This window comes from Lepisosteus platostomus, chromosome 1 (assembly GCF_059453375.1).
Source record: "Lepisosteus platostomus isolate fLepPlt1 chromosome 1, fLepPlt1.hap1, whole genome shotgun sequence".
In the NCBI taxonomy this organism is placed as follows: Eukaryota; Metazoa; Chordata; class Actinopteri; order Semionotiformes; family Lepisosteidae; genus Lepisosteus; species Lepisosteus platostomus.
The window spans coordinates 18,679,002-18,694,390 of NC_142611.1; the positions used below are offsets into that span (position 1 = coordinate 18,679,002).

The 15,389-nt window shown below is 37.7% G+C and overlaps 2 protein-coding genes across 3 annotated transcripts in view; one reads left to right on the plus strand and one right to left on the minus strand.

Annotated features, from left to right (window-relative positions):
- The window catches only part of dgkq (diacylglycerol kinase theta), a 79,361-nt gene that overhangs the window by 25,358 nt on the left and 38,614 nt on the right, over nt 1–15,389 (plus strand). For both annotated transcript variants that reach the window (XM_088626445.1, XM_088626454.1), the window contains exon 3: nt 11,442–11,541. In XM_088626445.1, coding sequence (XP_088482571.1) covers nt 11,442–11,541 — 100 coding nt within the window. The remainder of the gene's footprint in view (nt 1–11,441; nt 11,542–15,389) is intronic.
- LOC148677807 (uncharacterized) lies at nt 12,354–13,717 on the minus strand. Its single transcript, XM_088610650.1, has one exon. It carries the CDS (start codon nt 13,715–13,717, stop codon nt 12,452–12,454), a length of 1,266 nt encoding a protein of 421 aa, XP_088466776.1. The 3' UTR covers nt 12,354–12,451.

The window sequence follows — 15,389 nt, forward strand, 5'->3', positions numbered from 1 at the left end:
GCTATTTTAGTTGGAGAAATGCTATAGACCATTTTTCCATAAACATTAATGTTACAGATCTTTATTTAAATTCTAAGAATTTGTGAACATTTCCTCTAGTACTAGTCCTTGAATGTAATGCTGTTGGAGTTAAGAGTTAAGATTTTTAGATATGTAAAATGCTTGTTTGATGAAAAAACTGGTGTTTCTCAGATAATGTTCATGACTGGATTTTGGAGACCTTTTGCTGTACTGGCATATCCAATAGCTTCAACAACATTTTCTGTTCAAACTCTTTGGTTCGTGCCTCTCATTGTGGTGTCTATCCTCCGGACATTTCAGAATAGGGACAGTACTGTATATACATATCCCCTACTCAAACCCATACCTTCTTTTCCATTCCCATCAGCACTCTGGGACTGGGGCAGACATGGCTATAAACAGAAGTCGTTTACCTTGAGGAGCAGGGCGAGAAAGAGCTGGAGGAAATGAGGTCTTTTCCTGTAGGATGCCTTCCGTCTGTCGTAGGATATCTCCTGGGAGGGCAGGAGCTGAACAGGAAGTGTCCCCTCTCAGAAGGAGCTCCTGCTGCAGCCGAGAAGGCCTTCGCTGGCCCACAAGGTCATGCTCTGTGTTGAAGGAGAGCCGTCTGCGTTAGCTTAAATCATTCACCAAACCAAAGGAAAAGGACCTTTGTGAAAAGCATTGGCCCCTTTATTTTAAGAGAGCATTTGTTTTTGCTGTTACTAACTGTAAAAAAAGTTATCCTTTCACAAATATGGGTTGACTTCTGTCTCTTTAAAATATTTATTCTTGAGTCTTAAAGATTTTAGGAGCGTAGCAAGGCACAGCCTGGTCTTGGCACTTAAGTCTCTGGCTCAGAATTTCCAAACCAGTGCCTCCAGTATACTGACAGGGAATACTGCGCTCATGGAGGGTTCTGTCATTCAGATGAAGTCCTGACTATGTAGTCATTAAAAATCTTACAGCATTCACTGGCTGTGAGAGCAGAGATGTGATCCTTTGTGTCCTGGATGAATTCCACTTGGCTTCGTACACTGTGGCCTACCCACACTTCCTCTTTAATTCATCTGGCTGCAAAGGAACAAGTAAAGGCTAATTCCATGACTCACCTGTGGCACACCTGAAAAGAGCAAAACAGTCAAAACGGTTTCTTCTTTCCACTTTTCTGTAGGAAATGCAACCTTTTAAATGTTTTTAATGCGTACTGTAAAAAATACAGAACGAGAAGTGTTGGTCTCAGGAATTCCAATATTCTGCTTTTTTTGCAAAAAGAAATAATTGATGTTCAGAATGGAAGCATAAAGAATCTGTGGCTTACTTTGGTCCTGGCTGTGTTCCAGAGCTGCTAGTTGAACCTTATTAGGGAAAAGAACCATGCGGTTCTGAGAAATTCCAAGGGTTGTGCTCTGTTTCAGGCTGCTGGTTTGCAGCGTTCTTTGAAAAGCTTATTCTTGTTTTCTTTAGCTTATTCTCCAGCCTGAAGCACTCAGTTTTAATCTGATAGTGTCAGTGAGGCTGCATTAAGTTAGGTACATTAAGGCACAATACTTTTTTTTTATTTAAGTTGTTTACTGCATAGTAGATTTCTAACATGAATGCTGTACATGCCTTGCTGAGTGCATTGTACGTGTGGGAACAAATTCTGTTACACATACTTTTTTCAGTTTTACTGTCATGGCCCCTGCCGGGATAAATTGATGTAAATAAGAAATAAACTAGAAATGGTGTGTGAACATTAAATCCCAGGAAATGGTATAGGGGAACCTCATCAGTGTTGCACCATAATGCTTTCATAATGAATGAAAAGGCATGGTGCAGCACTAATTTAGTTCCTCAGTGCACATCCTGTTCATAATTTAGGAAGTCTGCACATTTACTTTCTCTATTGCCTTAAATAAGAAAAATCAGTGGCTGCAGAGTCCTAAAATCAGGGCTAATAAATAAAAGGCATGACATGCAACAAAAGTAAAAATATTTTGCTGCAACAGGAAATGCTTAACTTTGGGGAAAAAATGTGGTAGTTTTTGAGTAGGAGAAAAAAATTGCTCTCAAGCAAAAGCACTAATTTCTCCCAGAGCTTTTTAAAAATATATATTTTTTGCTTTAACTGTGTTCATGTGTTTTTCAATAAAATGACCTATTTTCAGAAAGCGCAAGTAAATCAAATGTGAATGTTATGCAAGCCTTATCAGGCTGTTTTAAAAGAACAGGATATGAGTGTGCGAATAAAGTCCTTGGTCTAAAGAGCTAATCTGTGCGTTCCAGGTGAATCAGCATGAGTGTTGTTTTCAGGTGTTTTGCAATCACCACGAAAACTCCAAACTGCATTGCAAGTATTTTACAAAACATCTTGCATTCTTCAAGCACTTCTGTGTTCTGTTATGCTTAAATATGTAAGAATACGCACTCATCAATGATTAATTGTATTTTTATGGAAGTAGTCCAAGAAGTGAATATCTTCTACCAAGTTAAATTAAATCTGAATGCTTTAATGGTCGATATACTTTTGTGTTTTTAGTGGGTAACATGCTATTTTACAAGGTTTGTAATAAATAAAACATTTATGTAGTAGGCCAAGTAGTATATGTGTTCCTCTATAGGTGGGGTTAATAAGTAACCAACACCTAATAAAATTGTTGGTCTAATGGCAGCAGAGTGTGTGCTGCACATTGTAACTAGATTACTATGCTGTATGTCGCTCAAAAAAACAGTTTAATGCTACAAGAAAAAGATCAAATTGTTTAACCTGTGGCTTCCTTTTGTACTTTGCAAAGGAAATGTACCTGAAAAAAAAGTGTTATGTTGTCTATAAATATACATTTTTGAACACTAATGTAAACCACAATTACATGTCCTAATACATCTTCACAAGTGAAGTAAAATTGTTAGCAGAACCCTTGGAATTAATGACAACTTTTACTGCACAAAACAACACTTAGGACAGAGTTATGGGATTTTTTCTAAGTCTCAACATAAAATGAAAAATTAAAAACATACAAATTCCCTGCCAATTATTTCATAACCTTCTTGTCAGGTTTTAAGATTGTACTTAGTGCTCAGGCCATGTACAGTGGACTCTCTAAAGTTGCTCCTTCATTCATTTGGTGAACAATTTCTAATGTTTCTACCTGACCTGCAGAGTAGGGCACCTACTGCTATATAATGGCTCTCATGTTGCTATAATTCACTGGTGGATATGGTAGTTATACAAGATGCGAATACTCAGACTCTGGTATACGGTTGGAAAAAGTTAAACGTCGGCATTAAAATTTTAAACGGTTATAAATTATGAAATTATTTAAATTTAAATTCTATTGAATGATAAAATAATTAAAGAATATTCACACATCTTCTGGTAAACTTACATTTGTCATCAGGTTTCTGTTTTTGGAATGTTTTAACATGATTCCTGCCACATTTTTATTGTGATCAGGAATTTTTCATTTCTTAAAGTTCTTTGTTCAGCTTGAAAGAGCAAATAATGAATGCTGTAGTGTAGGTGAGCCCGAGAAAATTATTCTTTGAATACGTATTATTGTTTGGACAAAACTAATATTGCTGTACTGTTTGTTGATAGTGGTCGTCTGTGCTGGCACTTCTGAAACATCAAAGATTGTAGAATTAGACTTTTAAAGCAGTAAAGTTGTTTCATTTTGTTTCTGTAACATTCCACGTTAACCACTGTAGATTCCTCTATCTCTGTCTATTTCTCTTTAGGTTATATTCTTACAAACAAACCATAGGGCATATTATGCAAATGATAATTCCTGGAACTAGTAAGAATTCTGAATACATACTGTAAACATGGGGAACCAACAAGGTTAATGGGCAATAAATAGTTATTTGGTTAGGAAGATACTTTAACAAATATATCTCTTACAGTCGGTTTTTTGTGTATAGTTTGAAATGATGCATGAAAATCAATGGAAGGAGATGCGGGGTCTATTTTAAGCTCTTTGGGTCCTAAAGTACTTTCTGTGTTTTGCCTTCATTCATCCCAAGAGAGGAAGGAAGCCATTGGCTTGTAATGCTGGTTTCCAGCTATTCAGTCTCATTGGACACAGGAATAGCAATGACTTCTCGGAAATACCAAATCAAGGACCTGGGATGGGATGGATATTTTGGGATGATCGTTATTGTTGTGGCTTTTGTTGTGCACAGGGGTTTGGGTGGTGGGGGGAAGTGGCTCAATGTGCTTTAGTCATACAGCTGTATTTATACCTGCTTGGTAGCTACAGCACAACCAAGCACACTTATAGCCTTTCGGAAACACTAGTGAAGAAGGCCCTGCCGTAAACAATATAAGTCTAATAGAAATTGTAACTTTAGAATTGTTACAGGATTCAATTGTGGAAATGAATTCCAATAATACGTTTCACTTATTTCTGCTTTTAAATACGTAGAAAACATTAGCATATGGATACAAAGACTATTTTTAAAAAAATAAGTACACATTATATACTGTATTCATAGATCATTACCTTTTCTGTGATAAGGTGAGTTCTCTATATCTTTCAGAATTTGAATAGGGCTGGTGATCAGGACTTTTTAAAAATTAATTTGTGGTATGATAATGCACAACTATTCATAAGCATTTAGTTTGTTTAGCTCATTAGTTAAAACTGGTTGTGTGGGTCTCATGGTGTGTTAACAGGATGCATTAGTGAAGGAAATAACCTTCTTAGTCTTTCTCTGCCCTCCTGCTTGTTATTCTCAAATTGAATATAAACCAGGCTACCAGAGCGCTCTTGGTTTATTACGAAACTCCGCATTTTTAAACTTGAAAGTTTTGCTATTGCCCAAAATGAAAATATTACTATCTTTTTTTTTCTGTCATGAAATATGACATAACTTATGATTCCGTGTCCATTTCTATTTTTGCTTTTTTATGTTATACAGACTCAATATCCAAATGGAGTCCTCCTCAAAAGAACTACATTTATAGCGAGGAGAGATCCCCACCTGTTACAAAGCTCTCAGTATCAGTATCTGTCTCAGTATCTTCTTTGTTCATTACTGTGCTTTTGTCAGTGTTATTCTGGGCTGGCAGAATTGTGAACTTGTTTATTCTGGAGGTTGGCAGTGCATGTGCATTAGGTTGACATAGAAACCACTGGGATGCTATGACTCTGACACACATTGCCGTGTTAAACGTTTGTAATATCTGAAGAAAGCTCCTCAATCCTGGTCCAAATATTCAAGTATTAAGCCTCCTCATTAACATGTATTCTAAATGCCTGAGGAGGGTGTGTGGTGATGGTAAGAAGTGACTAAACACACCATCTTACTTCCTGCAGACACAGTAGCATTAGTGGTGGTGAATGGCAAAGCAGTTGATGTCATAGAAAAGTATGGCGGCTGTGGCCTTGTAATCATTAACTGAAGCACAGAACCCCGTTTAGATCCAGAGAAAAATATACAGCAATTTGTTTGGCACCATTTCATACAGTGACAGCTTGAGGGGTTCTTTGACATCAGTTTAAAAGATGAATATTTTCCGTTAGAGACCAGTCGACGGAATACAGCAGCGTAAGAGCTCTTTGGAAAACCAAGTCCTTCTGACTGCTTTGCAGCTGAGGTGAATGTGGTTAGCTAGCTGCGTAGGAGGCAGCCTGATATGTTGAAGACATGCAAAATACTTAATATGCAGCAACATACGTATACAGTATGTAACAGGAAAAATGATGAACTTGTACAAGTTATTTATATTTGCAGTAAGCAAGCTCATAGACGAGAGGTCAAAACTTCTTTTGCGATTCTAAACTTCTTTATACCTGATGTTCCTCAGTCAAGTATGAAAGGTAGACATGTCTTGACTGTACTCTTGTAGATTATTTTGTTTCATTTTAGCTAACAGCTCCTACATTAGTAATGCCGAAGATAGCCAAAAGTTTACCTGGGTATTAACAAGTTGAAATCTTCTGTGTGTTCTGATGTGAGGTTGGATTATCAGTGTGAATGGCTACATTAGGCAGCGGACTTTCTGCTTCAGTGCAACATGTTGCACTCTTGGATTTCAACTTGACCAAGAATAGCAAAGATAATAAACTGGGAACATTTTATGTTGTAAATCATTCATAAAATGTAAATTAAATTCCTGGCATGTTCCATTAGCTTGTACTTGGTCATTTTGAACTTGCTCTCGAAGAGAAAGTTGTTTGAGCCAGAAAAAGAGAGTTATATGTTCTTGTGCCATCCTTACCTGTGTTTCAGCTGTTTAAGCGATATGTGTGTAGTTTGTTTCTGTTTCAATTAACAGACATGTTAATTTAGTTCACCATATCTCTACTCACGTAGAGCTGTACTTGGCGTGGGGGCATTTGTTTTCAAGTGTTGTTTTTTCTGACATCACGCACATCTGCTGGAATATTGTCTTGGTGCATGACCACAGTTTTCATAGCTGTAGTTTCCGGAAGCCTAGTTGTTAAACAATTGAGGATTACTACTAGGTGTGCATGTGGTGTCGGACAGAAAAATCCATCTCTGGCACCAAACTTTAGCCTTGTGCAGTAGAGTTTCAGTCTTCGAATTTGAAAAAAAAAGCAGAATGTGAACGATAAAAAGAAAATTGCTCGAATGCTTTTTAACCAGCACTAGATACACACAGGGGCTTGTAATGCTGCATGTGTCAGAACTGAAGCATAATTAAGAAATGCTGTCAAAGGACTTAAGGCTTTGTTTAGGAGTTTAATTTTCCAAAAAGTCCTTTCCTGCAGACTCACTTAAAACGTTGCTGAATTAATTTGAACTGCATGTATTATTTGCTTTATTTATGACTTCTGTGTACTTTGGGTTCTTTTGAATCATATGATTATACTTGGGAATCCTTGGCCAACTTCATTTTGCACGGTGAGGAACATTCTTATTACTGTACACCACGTTGTCAAAAGTCATATCTGTTGAATCAGAAATGGTGTCTTAACCTTAATTCCAGTTTTGTGAATGAACATATCTTGTTAAAAAATAAGGTATCAGTTTTTTAGTTTCTTTTAATCATGGCCAGTGGTTTAAAAGATCGACGGGATACTTGTCATTAAAAAATGCAGATTTTGAGCACAGTACATGCCTCCAGCAGTGAGACAGAACTAATCTGTTCTGTTTTAAGGACTTTTTAAACAAAGAGTACACATTATGTACTGTGTTCATAGATCACTGGTCTTTCTATGATATTGTACGTTCTCAATATATATTGTTCAGAATAAGGGCTTGTGATCAGTGGAAGGCATTTGTTTCATTTTTGTCATTTGTAAATGGGGCACTTATAAGTTTTAAGACATTTTACCATCCACTTGCTGTACCTGTTGCACAGCAGTCCAGTCTGATATGAATAAAATGACGACAGCCTGGGACCAGTGTGAATATGTTCAAGAGCTGGAGTTTGTGGCGCAGTATCACAGACTTGCAGAAGCCTGGCTGAAGTTGGGGTTCGTTGTTGGATAGAAAAGCAAGGATACCCCAACTCTTACTAGAATCACAAAAAGTGTTAATAAGTTATGTTAAAAGAAAGGCTGATTCAGCTGTATTCTGGTGGAGACCTGTCCCCTAAAACTTTCTTTCAAATCCAGTCTAGATAGAAGATAGATGGCTTATTTTACTCCAAGAAAAACATTTGATTAAGGGTTGTATTATCTGGGTGAGCTCCTTAGATCACTAAACTGTTGGCCTTCCCATCTTTGGGAACTTACTTTCATTAACATGGGTTATTATTTCTGTTATTATTATTATATTTTGTTATGCAGCATATAATGTACTAATACAGCTTTAGTATCTAAAGTCTTTACAATCCTTACAAAGATGTGTATACTTTATCCACAATTAAATGCACATATCAAGAGCAGGCCACACGTAATCTTTAGATTGTTCAGTATTATCAGTGTTATCAGGGAAAATTTGCATGCATTTCTAGAAATCCTTCCCCAGGTAAAAAGATAAAGCTTAAAAGTATTGTAATACCTGAAATTATTTTTACACCATCAATTCCATTTTTAAATCTTGGATATTTGAGGTGATATTTTGTTTGTTCCTCAAGACCTTGAAGGTTTAACCTTGGAGATACCAAAATATCAACTCTTTTTGAAAACAATGCAGTCTGAAAATGGTTTTATAAGTGGCATGAATGCAATCCAGTTTCATGTTTAAGCATGCATTACATATCCCAACAGGTACATGTTTTAAACAAGTGGTGAGTGGTGTTGTGGATACTGTATTTGTTTTTCAAGGTAATGCTGTAAGAAAAAGGTGCAATCATTGAAAATGAAGAATTGCAAAATACATTTTGCCTTTTTGTTTTGCTGTAATTACACAAGGCTTCTCTTGTTTTCCGTTCCTCTTAGCAGTCTTTGTAAACATGTACTGACCACAGCATGGAGGTCAAATTCTAATACTCCTACCCTAGTTTCTTTCTGCTGAAATGCATCAGGCCTTCTATTATCAACAAAGCACATCCTCTTGATGTTTTGAATGACTCCTTTCAAGAGACGGAGAGATTGGATTTTTTTATTAATAAGCCACTAAGAAGTAATGGAGCTTGATGGGCCAAACGGCTTCTTGTTTGTAACCTTTCTTTTGCTCTCAAGTTTCAGTCAGCTTTGAGTAAAATAAAAGTTCTGCATTTAGCAGGTGAAATGCTGTAAATGGAACAATAGTAAATGGTGATTTAAATGTATAATTTCTGGGTGTTACGGTGGCACAGATGTTAGCATTGCATTCAGCTCAGGACCTTGGGTGCTATCTGTAGTAGTTTGTAAGTTCTCCCTGAGTTTGTATGGATATCCTCCTGGTGCTCCAGTTTCCTACCACAGTCCCAATACATACTGGTAGGTTAATTGGTTTCTGGGAGAATTGGCCCTGGTTTAAGAGGGAGTGTTTGTGTCTGTGCGTGCCCTGTGATGGGCTGGCATCCCGTCCATGGTGTTTCCTTTCTTACGCCTGTTGCTTGCCATGATAGGCCATAGGCCACTGTGACCCTGAACTAGAGTAAAGCGCCAGAAAATGAATGGATGGATGTATAAAATCTCTATAGAGATAAAAACATAAAAGTCAAAAAGGAGCAGAGACCATTTGGTCAATCTAGCTTGTGTGGTTGCTAGTAGCTACAGTAATTTAGAGGTTCTAGTAGATTATTGAAAGAGACAACAGTTTCAACTTTGATAACAGGGTTGTGTGCCTTATTATAGTCTCCCATAGCCTATAGTGTTGTTCAAAAAGGCTAATTTTATAAGTCACCTGCATTTAAAAGAAATTTTAGTGATTGTTACTGTAGAACAAAATAGCTTTGCTGTGATCCACATACATGTAGCATCCTATTACTAACACAAGTTACAAAGGATTTTGGATGTCCTTCCTTTGGGGAACCAGTTGTTTCTAATCTGTTTTTATAAAGTGCAGTACTGTCCAAGAAGTTGCTTTTAAAGTTGTGTGTGGCAGAGTCAGTGGTATCAGAGAACACTAGCCTACATATCGACAGAGGCACTTTCTAGACAGGAAGACTTGCTGATTAAATGTTCCAAGACAAGGGTGAGAATTAACCCTCCTTGAGTATGTCTTGAGAATGGTTGACACTAAACCTAGCGCTCTGTGCTTGCTGTTTCTGTAAAGTTCTGCACAGTCTGTCTGCCTACCCCTCAGGTCCTAACATTTGGTGCTTTTATACGGGTCAGTTCTTCTGAAGATGTGCCTGTGTGAAGACGTTGGAGAATGAACACTGAACAGCCTAGTCTGGCCTAATGCACATTCAGCTGAAGTCTGGCAGTAATGCAGTTCAATTCAGATGTTGTGCTCTAGAGATGTATCATAGAGGACATTGTATTTGTGAATAGAACTTACCATGTTTTTAATTAAGATATATTACCTCACATATACACTACGCAGAGAGGCAGCTGTTACGCACATGAATGTAATAGCCTTTATTTAAATTGTGTGAGTAAAGTACCAACTGCTGTTAAGATGGAACTGCTGCTAGGCATTTTTATTCATTTTAATTTTGTTGTCTGACTAACTCACGTTTCTTTAGTGAATGTACTCTCTAGGTCTTGCTCTGAAATGTACTCTTACTTTTAATGTGTGTGTAAGTAAATGAAGAAAAGTGGTTTAGAAATGCATTTTGGATTGCAAAGGTACTGTAATCTAAAATGTGAGCATTCTTTTCAATTCAACATCACTAGATAGCTGTTTCATGTTTTTTTTTTAGTTGAAGATGAAATATGGGTGTATTATAAAATAACTTGGAAACAAAACAGTCACTCATATGTCCCTTCTTCAGATCTTGGAACAGTGGTGATGCTTATACTACAGACTCTGAAGCTGCTCTTGGGAAACTTGATGTACTCCAGTGGTTTCCAGCCCTGTTCCTGGGGGACCACTGTGTCTGCTGGTTTTGTTCTCACCGAGTTCTTAGTCACAGACTAATTGATTTCATTTGGCTTTTTGAAGCATATTTTTTAAAATTGCTTTCAGCTCCTCAAGAGAATATGATTTGCAATTATCAGCTTTAGACTTGTGCTGGTTTTGGAATTCTCCTCATCCTGAGTGCCGTGATCAAATGGGCGTCAGCAGAAGGCAAAATCAAACACTCACTTGTCTGAGCGTCTGATACTTTATGACCACCTGCTTCTGTTCATCATAACTTGCCTTTTAATAGCAGTTTAGTCATAAATAAGGGGGCAAACTTAAAAGTAAGTTGAGGAAAGGCTGCATAAAGGTTTATGCTGGAGGTGTTGGAAGAAATAATGCTTGAAGTCTGGGATATTTCAACCTAAGAACTGAGTGCAGAAAATGCCAGCCAAGCATGCACGTCATTTAAAGGCGTCAGTTAGCACTGATGATTTACACGTTCAACTGAAGAGCTCTGGAATGAAAACCAGCAGATGTAGTGGTTTCCAACCAACCCTGGGAGACATCTGACTCACACCACTCTGCCACATGATTGATCAGTAGCGCCCCCTGTCATACTCACCATTGTGGTCTTTACCATTTTGATAGTTTGACCCTCTCTGCATACTAGGCAAATGTTTTCATGATTTAAACTAATTTTCTGATCTTTAATGGGAAAAAATATTCCCCATTTAGCAATATACAGTATTGTGGGTCTCTGTGTCATGTTACAGATTAAGATACAGTACTATTATCAAATTTAACCTTCTTTTTTCCATTTCCCAGTGACTGGAATAATCTAGAAACTGTATGTCAAAGGTAGACGTCAGTCTTCTGATTAGACTTTTCTCCCTGATGCCTTCACCTGTTAACACTGATGCATCCTGTTATGCTGTTTTCATTTTATTGTTGATTTCTTCAGTACTTTGACTTCAGAGGGGCAAGCAGGCCCCTTGGACTGGTTGTTATCGTTAACGGGGATTGGTTCTCTACAGATGAATCCGGTTAAAATCCTCTTTAAAATTCTTAAAGTTCATTTTCTTTTTGTCTGTCTCTGTCTCCCTCAGGTCCCGGTTGCCCACTGTTTTGGTCCTCCTGGCCACAAAAAGAAGTTTTGTGCGGTTTGCAGGAAACAGCTGGAGGGGAGCTCTGCTCTCCGCTGTGAAGGTACAGATCACAGTCGGATTTACTGCAGGATGAAGTGTAGCTCTGCAACTTCTCACCTCCAAACTCTTCTCCTTTTCTTCTCCTTTTGTAGGACTAGTAGTGTGTGCAGGATTATATCACTAGCATGTAGTGTAAAAATTAAAAAGAACTGTGGTAACTTACCAGTTGTAATGCAAACCTTGGTAAAAGTGACTAAAAGTAAAGACAACCACATGAGTGTTTCTGCTGAGGTGGTTTAGCTAAGTGTCAAATTAATAACACCAAAAACAATTATTTATTAATAACAATTTATCAATAACAGTACTTCTTAAGCATCTTTATTGAAAAGTCTGCACGGATCCACAATTGCATTATTGACTTTAAAAAATTATTCTTTTAACAGTACATTTTCTCCAATTGTGTTGAAGAGCTCAACTTAGCCAGGTGTTTAATAGAATTAAGCTGTCACCCCAAAATGAAATAGGTCTTCAGCCAACAGTAAAATATTAGAGTGAATTGCTGACATTTAGGGATACTCAGAATTTGAGGTCAAGAAACTTGGTAAATAAGAACAAATGCAGATGAAATAATGGAAGGCCATTACGTTTCATGTGGAAATTGTCTATTTGTAATGGATTATTTCTTTTAGTGTGAAAATAATCTTTATATACATTTTATACTTTTTTTCTTTAATAAAACACTTACTGTACTAAAGGTTTTCCTCCACTGAATAACCTTTTTGCACACAGCTTTAATACCCAAATACAGAGGGAGCAGGTGAATTTTCCCCCAGCAGCTTGTATCCATTTACAAAACATTGAAATCATGAGAAATGCAGAAATGTATTTCTTTATTTTAAGTGAAAAATTGAGAGACGTGATGATTTCACACAGCCTGAAACAGATGAAGAGTGTCGCTCTTACACGATCTCTTAAAGACATTTCCTGTGAAGTGCAGAGACCCCCTTCTCATCATACTCCTTTTTCTGAACCCACAGAGGATGGAAAGACCTCAGAGATGCCAAGATAGATCCTCCTATCCAGACTGTGTGTTTTCTCTGGAATCCTGCCTCTATTAGCACATCACTGTTCAGAGACAGCCTACCTAATTCCTGAGTCAAGCGCTTGGGAAAACCCATGAACATGGTCGAGCCCCCACCAATAACAATGTTCCTTAGGAGCTCCCTCCTTGTCCTCCTGTCTTGTTTGTTGATACAGTTCATCATCAGGGTCGGCAGTCCTGGTTTGGTAGAGCCCATCTTGTTAGGGTGGAACAAGGCTTCTGGGCAAGTGAACCTCTCCTTACCAACAAATATTATACGTCCATCAGGCAACTCATACTCTACCTTGTACCGGCTTTCTGGCAGATACAACTCGTAATCAATGTCACGAGCAACATAACAACATTTTTCCTTAATCTCCTCTACAATGTTGAGAGAATGGTCCTGAATGCCTTGCCCAGACTCGTTGAGCAGCCTTAGCAAATGGGCATTGAGGGTCTGTCCTCCGTAGTCCACCACACAGGCTGTGGTTGGCCTGTGACAACCGTTGTACACTGCAGCAACATAAGAGCCCCCATGGCCACTCTCGAGCACAAGACCACTTGTTTTGCCGTAAGAGTAGAGCAGTAGTGCAGGCTGGTAGGCCATGTGCACAGCAGGGACGCTGAAGGTCTCAAACATGAGCTCTGCCATCTTCTCCCTACTCCTGGCAGGGGTCAGAGGGTGTTCACTCACCAGGACAGGGTGGTCCTCAGTGGCAATCCCCAGTTCTTTCTCAGAGACGTGTTTCCAAAGTTCTTCCAAGGTGTCCCAGTCATCCACAAGACCGTTCTTCAATGGATAAATCAGATCATGTTCTGGCTTTTCCAGAAGTTTTCCTGCAAAGCTCTGCTTGCAGTTTCCAGGGAATTCCCTCACCTTTTTTATCACACTGGAGATGACGCACAAAGGTTTCTTTTCTCCAGCGAAGCCAGCTTTGAGGTAGCCTGTTCCTAAATCTAGGATGACTGGTCCAGTGAGCTTAGTGCCACTATTTTGCGTCTTGGTTTGTCTTCTGCAGTCCTCTCGTTGGTCACCTGCTGTTTTGGCTGCAGCTGAGGTTTCAGATTCTCCAGTGGATTTGGCTTTAACATTGTTCTGCCTGAATGTATTTCTCTGTGAAATTGGAGATAGTGCACTTATTAAAGATTCTGACATATTCCTTTAAATGTTTAGATTTGTAAAATGACTAAATAAGAAAATATAAAAATTCATATTCTACAAATAAACTTAACTTAAGGATAAACTTAATGTGGAACAACACTACCTTTATAGACCTTTCTTTTATTGTGAGGTTTGGTTGTTATGGCAACTTAGTATAGTCAGTTATGTGGTAGCACCATTGTGATGCAACCACAGTTGACAACAAGAAATAGCAAGAATATTCTAAAGTATACATGTATTATATATTTTTAAAAAATATTAAATTTGACTCAGGTTTAATAAGAACTATCACATTTTTCAGTGATTTAAGTTTTTTCCAGATTAGGAGACATAGAGGCCAAATATTCTGAAGTGAAAGAATGATTAAAAATTACCTCTAGTTCTGAATCTGAAAATGGCTCTACTATGATACACTGTAGGCATGGAAAAGTGTATTATTTCATTTAAGTGTGGAAATGCACCATAAGTATGTTTGGAGCTGGAGGAAGCTGATTATATTTTCAGTCTTACTTTACACATTTAAAAGAAGAATGGTCAGTATTTTCTGTAACTTAAGTAAACCTTGATATTTAGATCATTTTTATATAAATCTTTCCACCCTCCCCTTTGTCTTGTTCATTGTTTATGTAATCCAATTTAGAAACTGAATGGGTTCAGATAGCTACAGAAACATCCTCCTGGTCAAAAATTGCAGGTTCCTTAGCTTAAAGTTCAAAATACACATCTATTACTTCAAGGATGAGAAAGAGTTGCAGAAACTGATGCAATGAAAATAAGGCTTTCCTGTTATCTGGAATTATGTAGAGAAAATTATTGGCTGCATTTTTTGCCGCCTACAGACATGTAAAGATTTACGGTAAGAGGACGAGGAAGCACAGTAACATGATAACAGGCTTGGGGTCAGTAATGTCCTCTGATGAGGTTTGTAGGTCTTTGAGAATATCTAGCCAACCTGTCTTTAGTTTACTTCTAGTTAGGTTGCCATCTGGGTGATAAAATCAGAACTGTGCATTTCACAAATTACACAAAATCTGACAACACTGATAATGTAACAGTTACCATGATCCTCTTATCTCTCTTATACAGCAGTGTTTCCTTCCTTGTCATAGTTTTTTTTATTTCTTGAAGACCATCTGATTGATGATAGTGACCCTTGCGGTTAGTTTTTTTTCTGTTGTCTTGCTTTTTGTTCGTGGTTTGTGAATTGGTAAATTTACAGAAGGAATACATTTTTAAAACAAAGTAACAAGTATTTATTGTCGATAAGTTTGTTGTTTTATTTTTGTTTCTCTTTACAAATTCCTCCAATGCCACACATCCCTGTATTATCTGCTTTGTTTTAAGAAACTCCAACATTTGTTTTACAGGGTCAAATTACAATGTGGCATATTAAATTAACTATATAAGAAAAATTAAAACACAAACAAGTACTCAAGTTACAAAATTTGAGGCAGTTCAGAATCAGAGATAGATCTCAGTCACCGTGGGGGAACTTGTTTTTGTGCTGTAGTCTCAGTTACGGACACATGCAGCATGTCTAAAGGCGATGAAAAATGAGAGCCGTAGGCAGGAAATCAGAATGATCCTCCATTACGTATTCAGTCTCTCATACAGGAAATCTAAATGACCTCCAATGACGTGTTCATAGTCTCTCTTAAGAAATTGG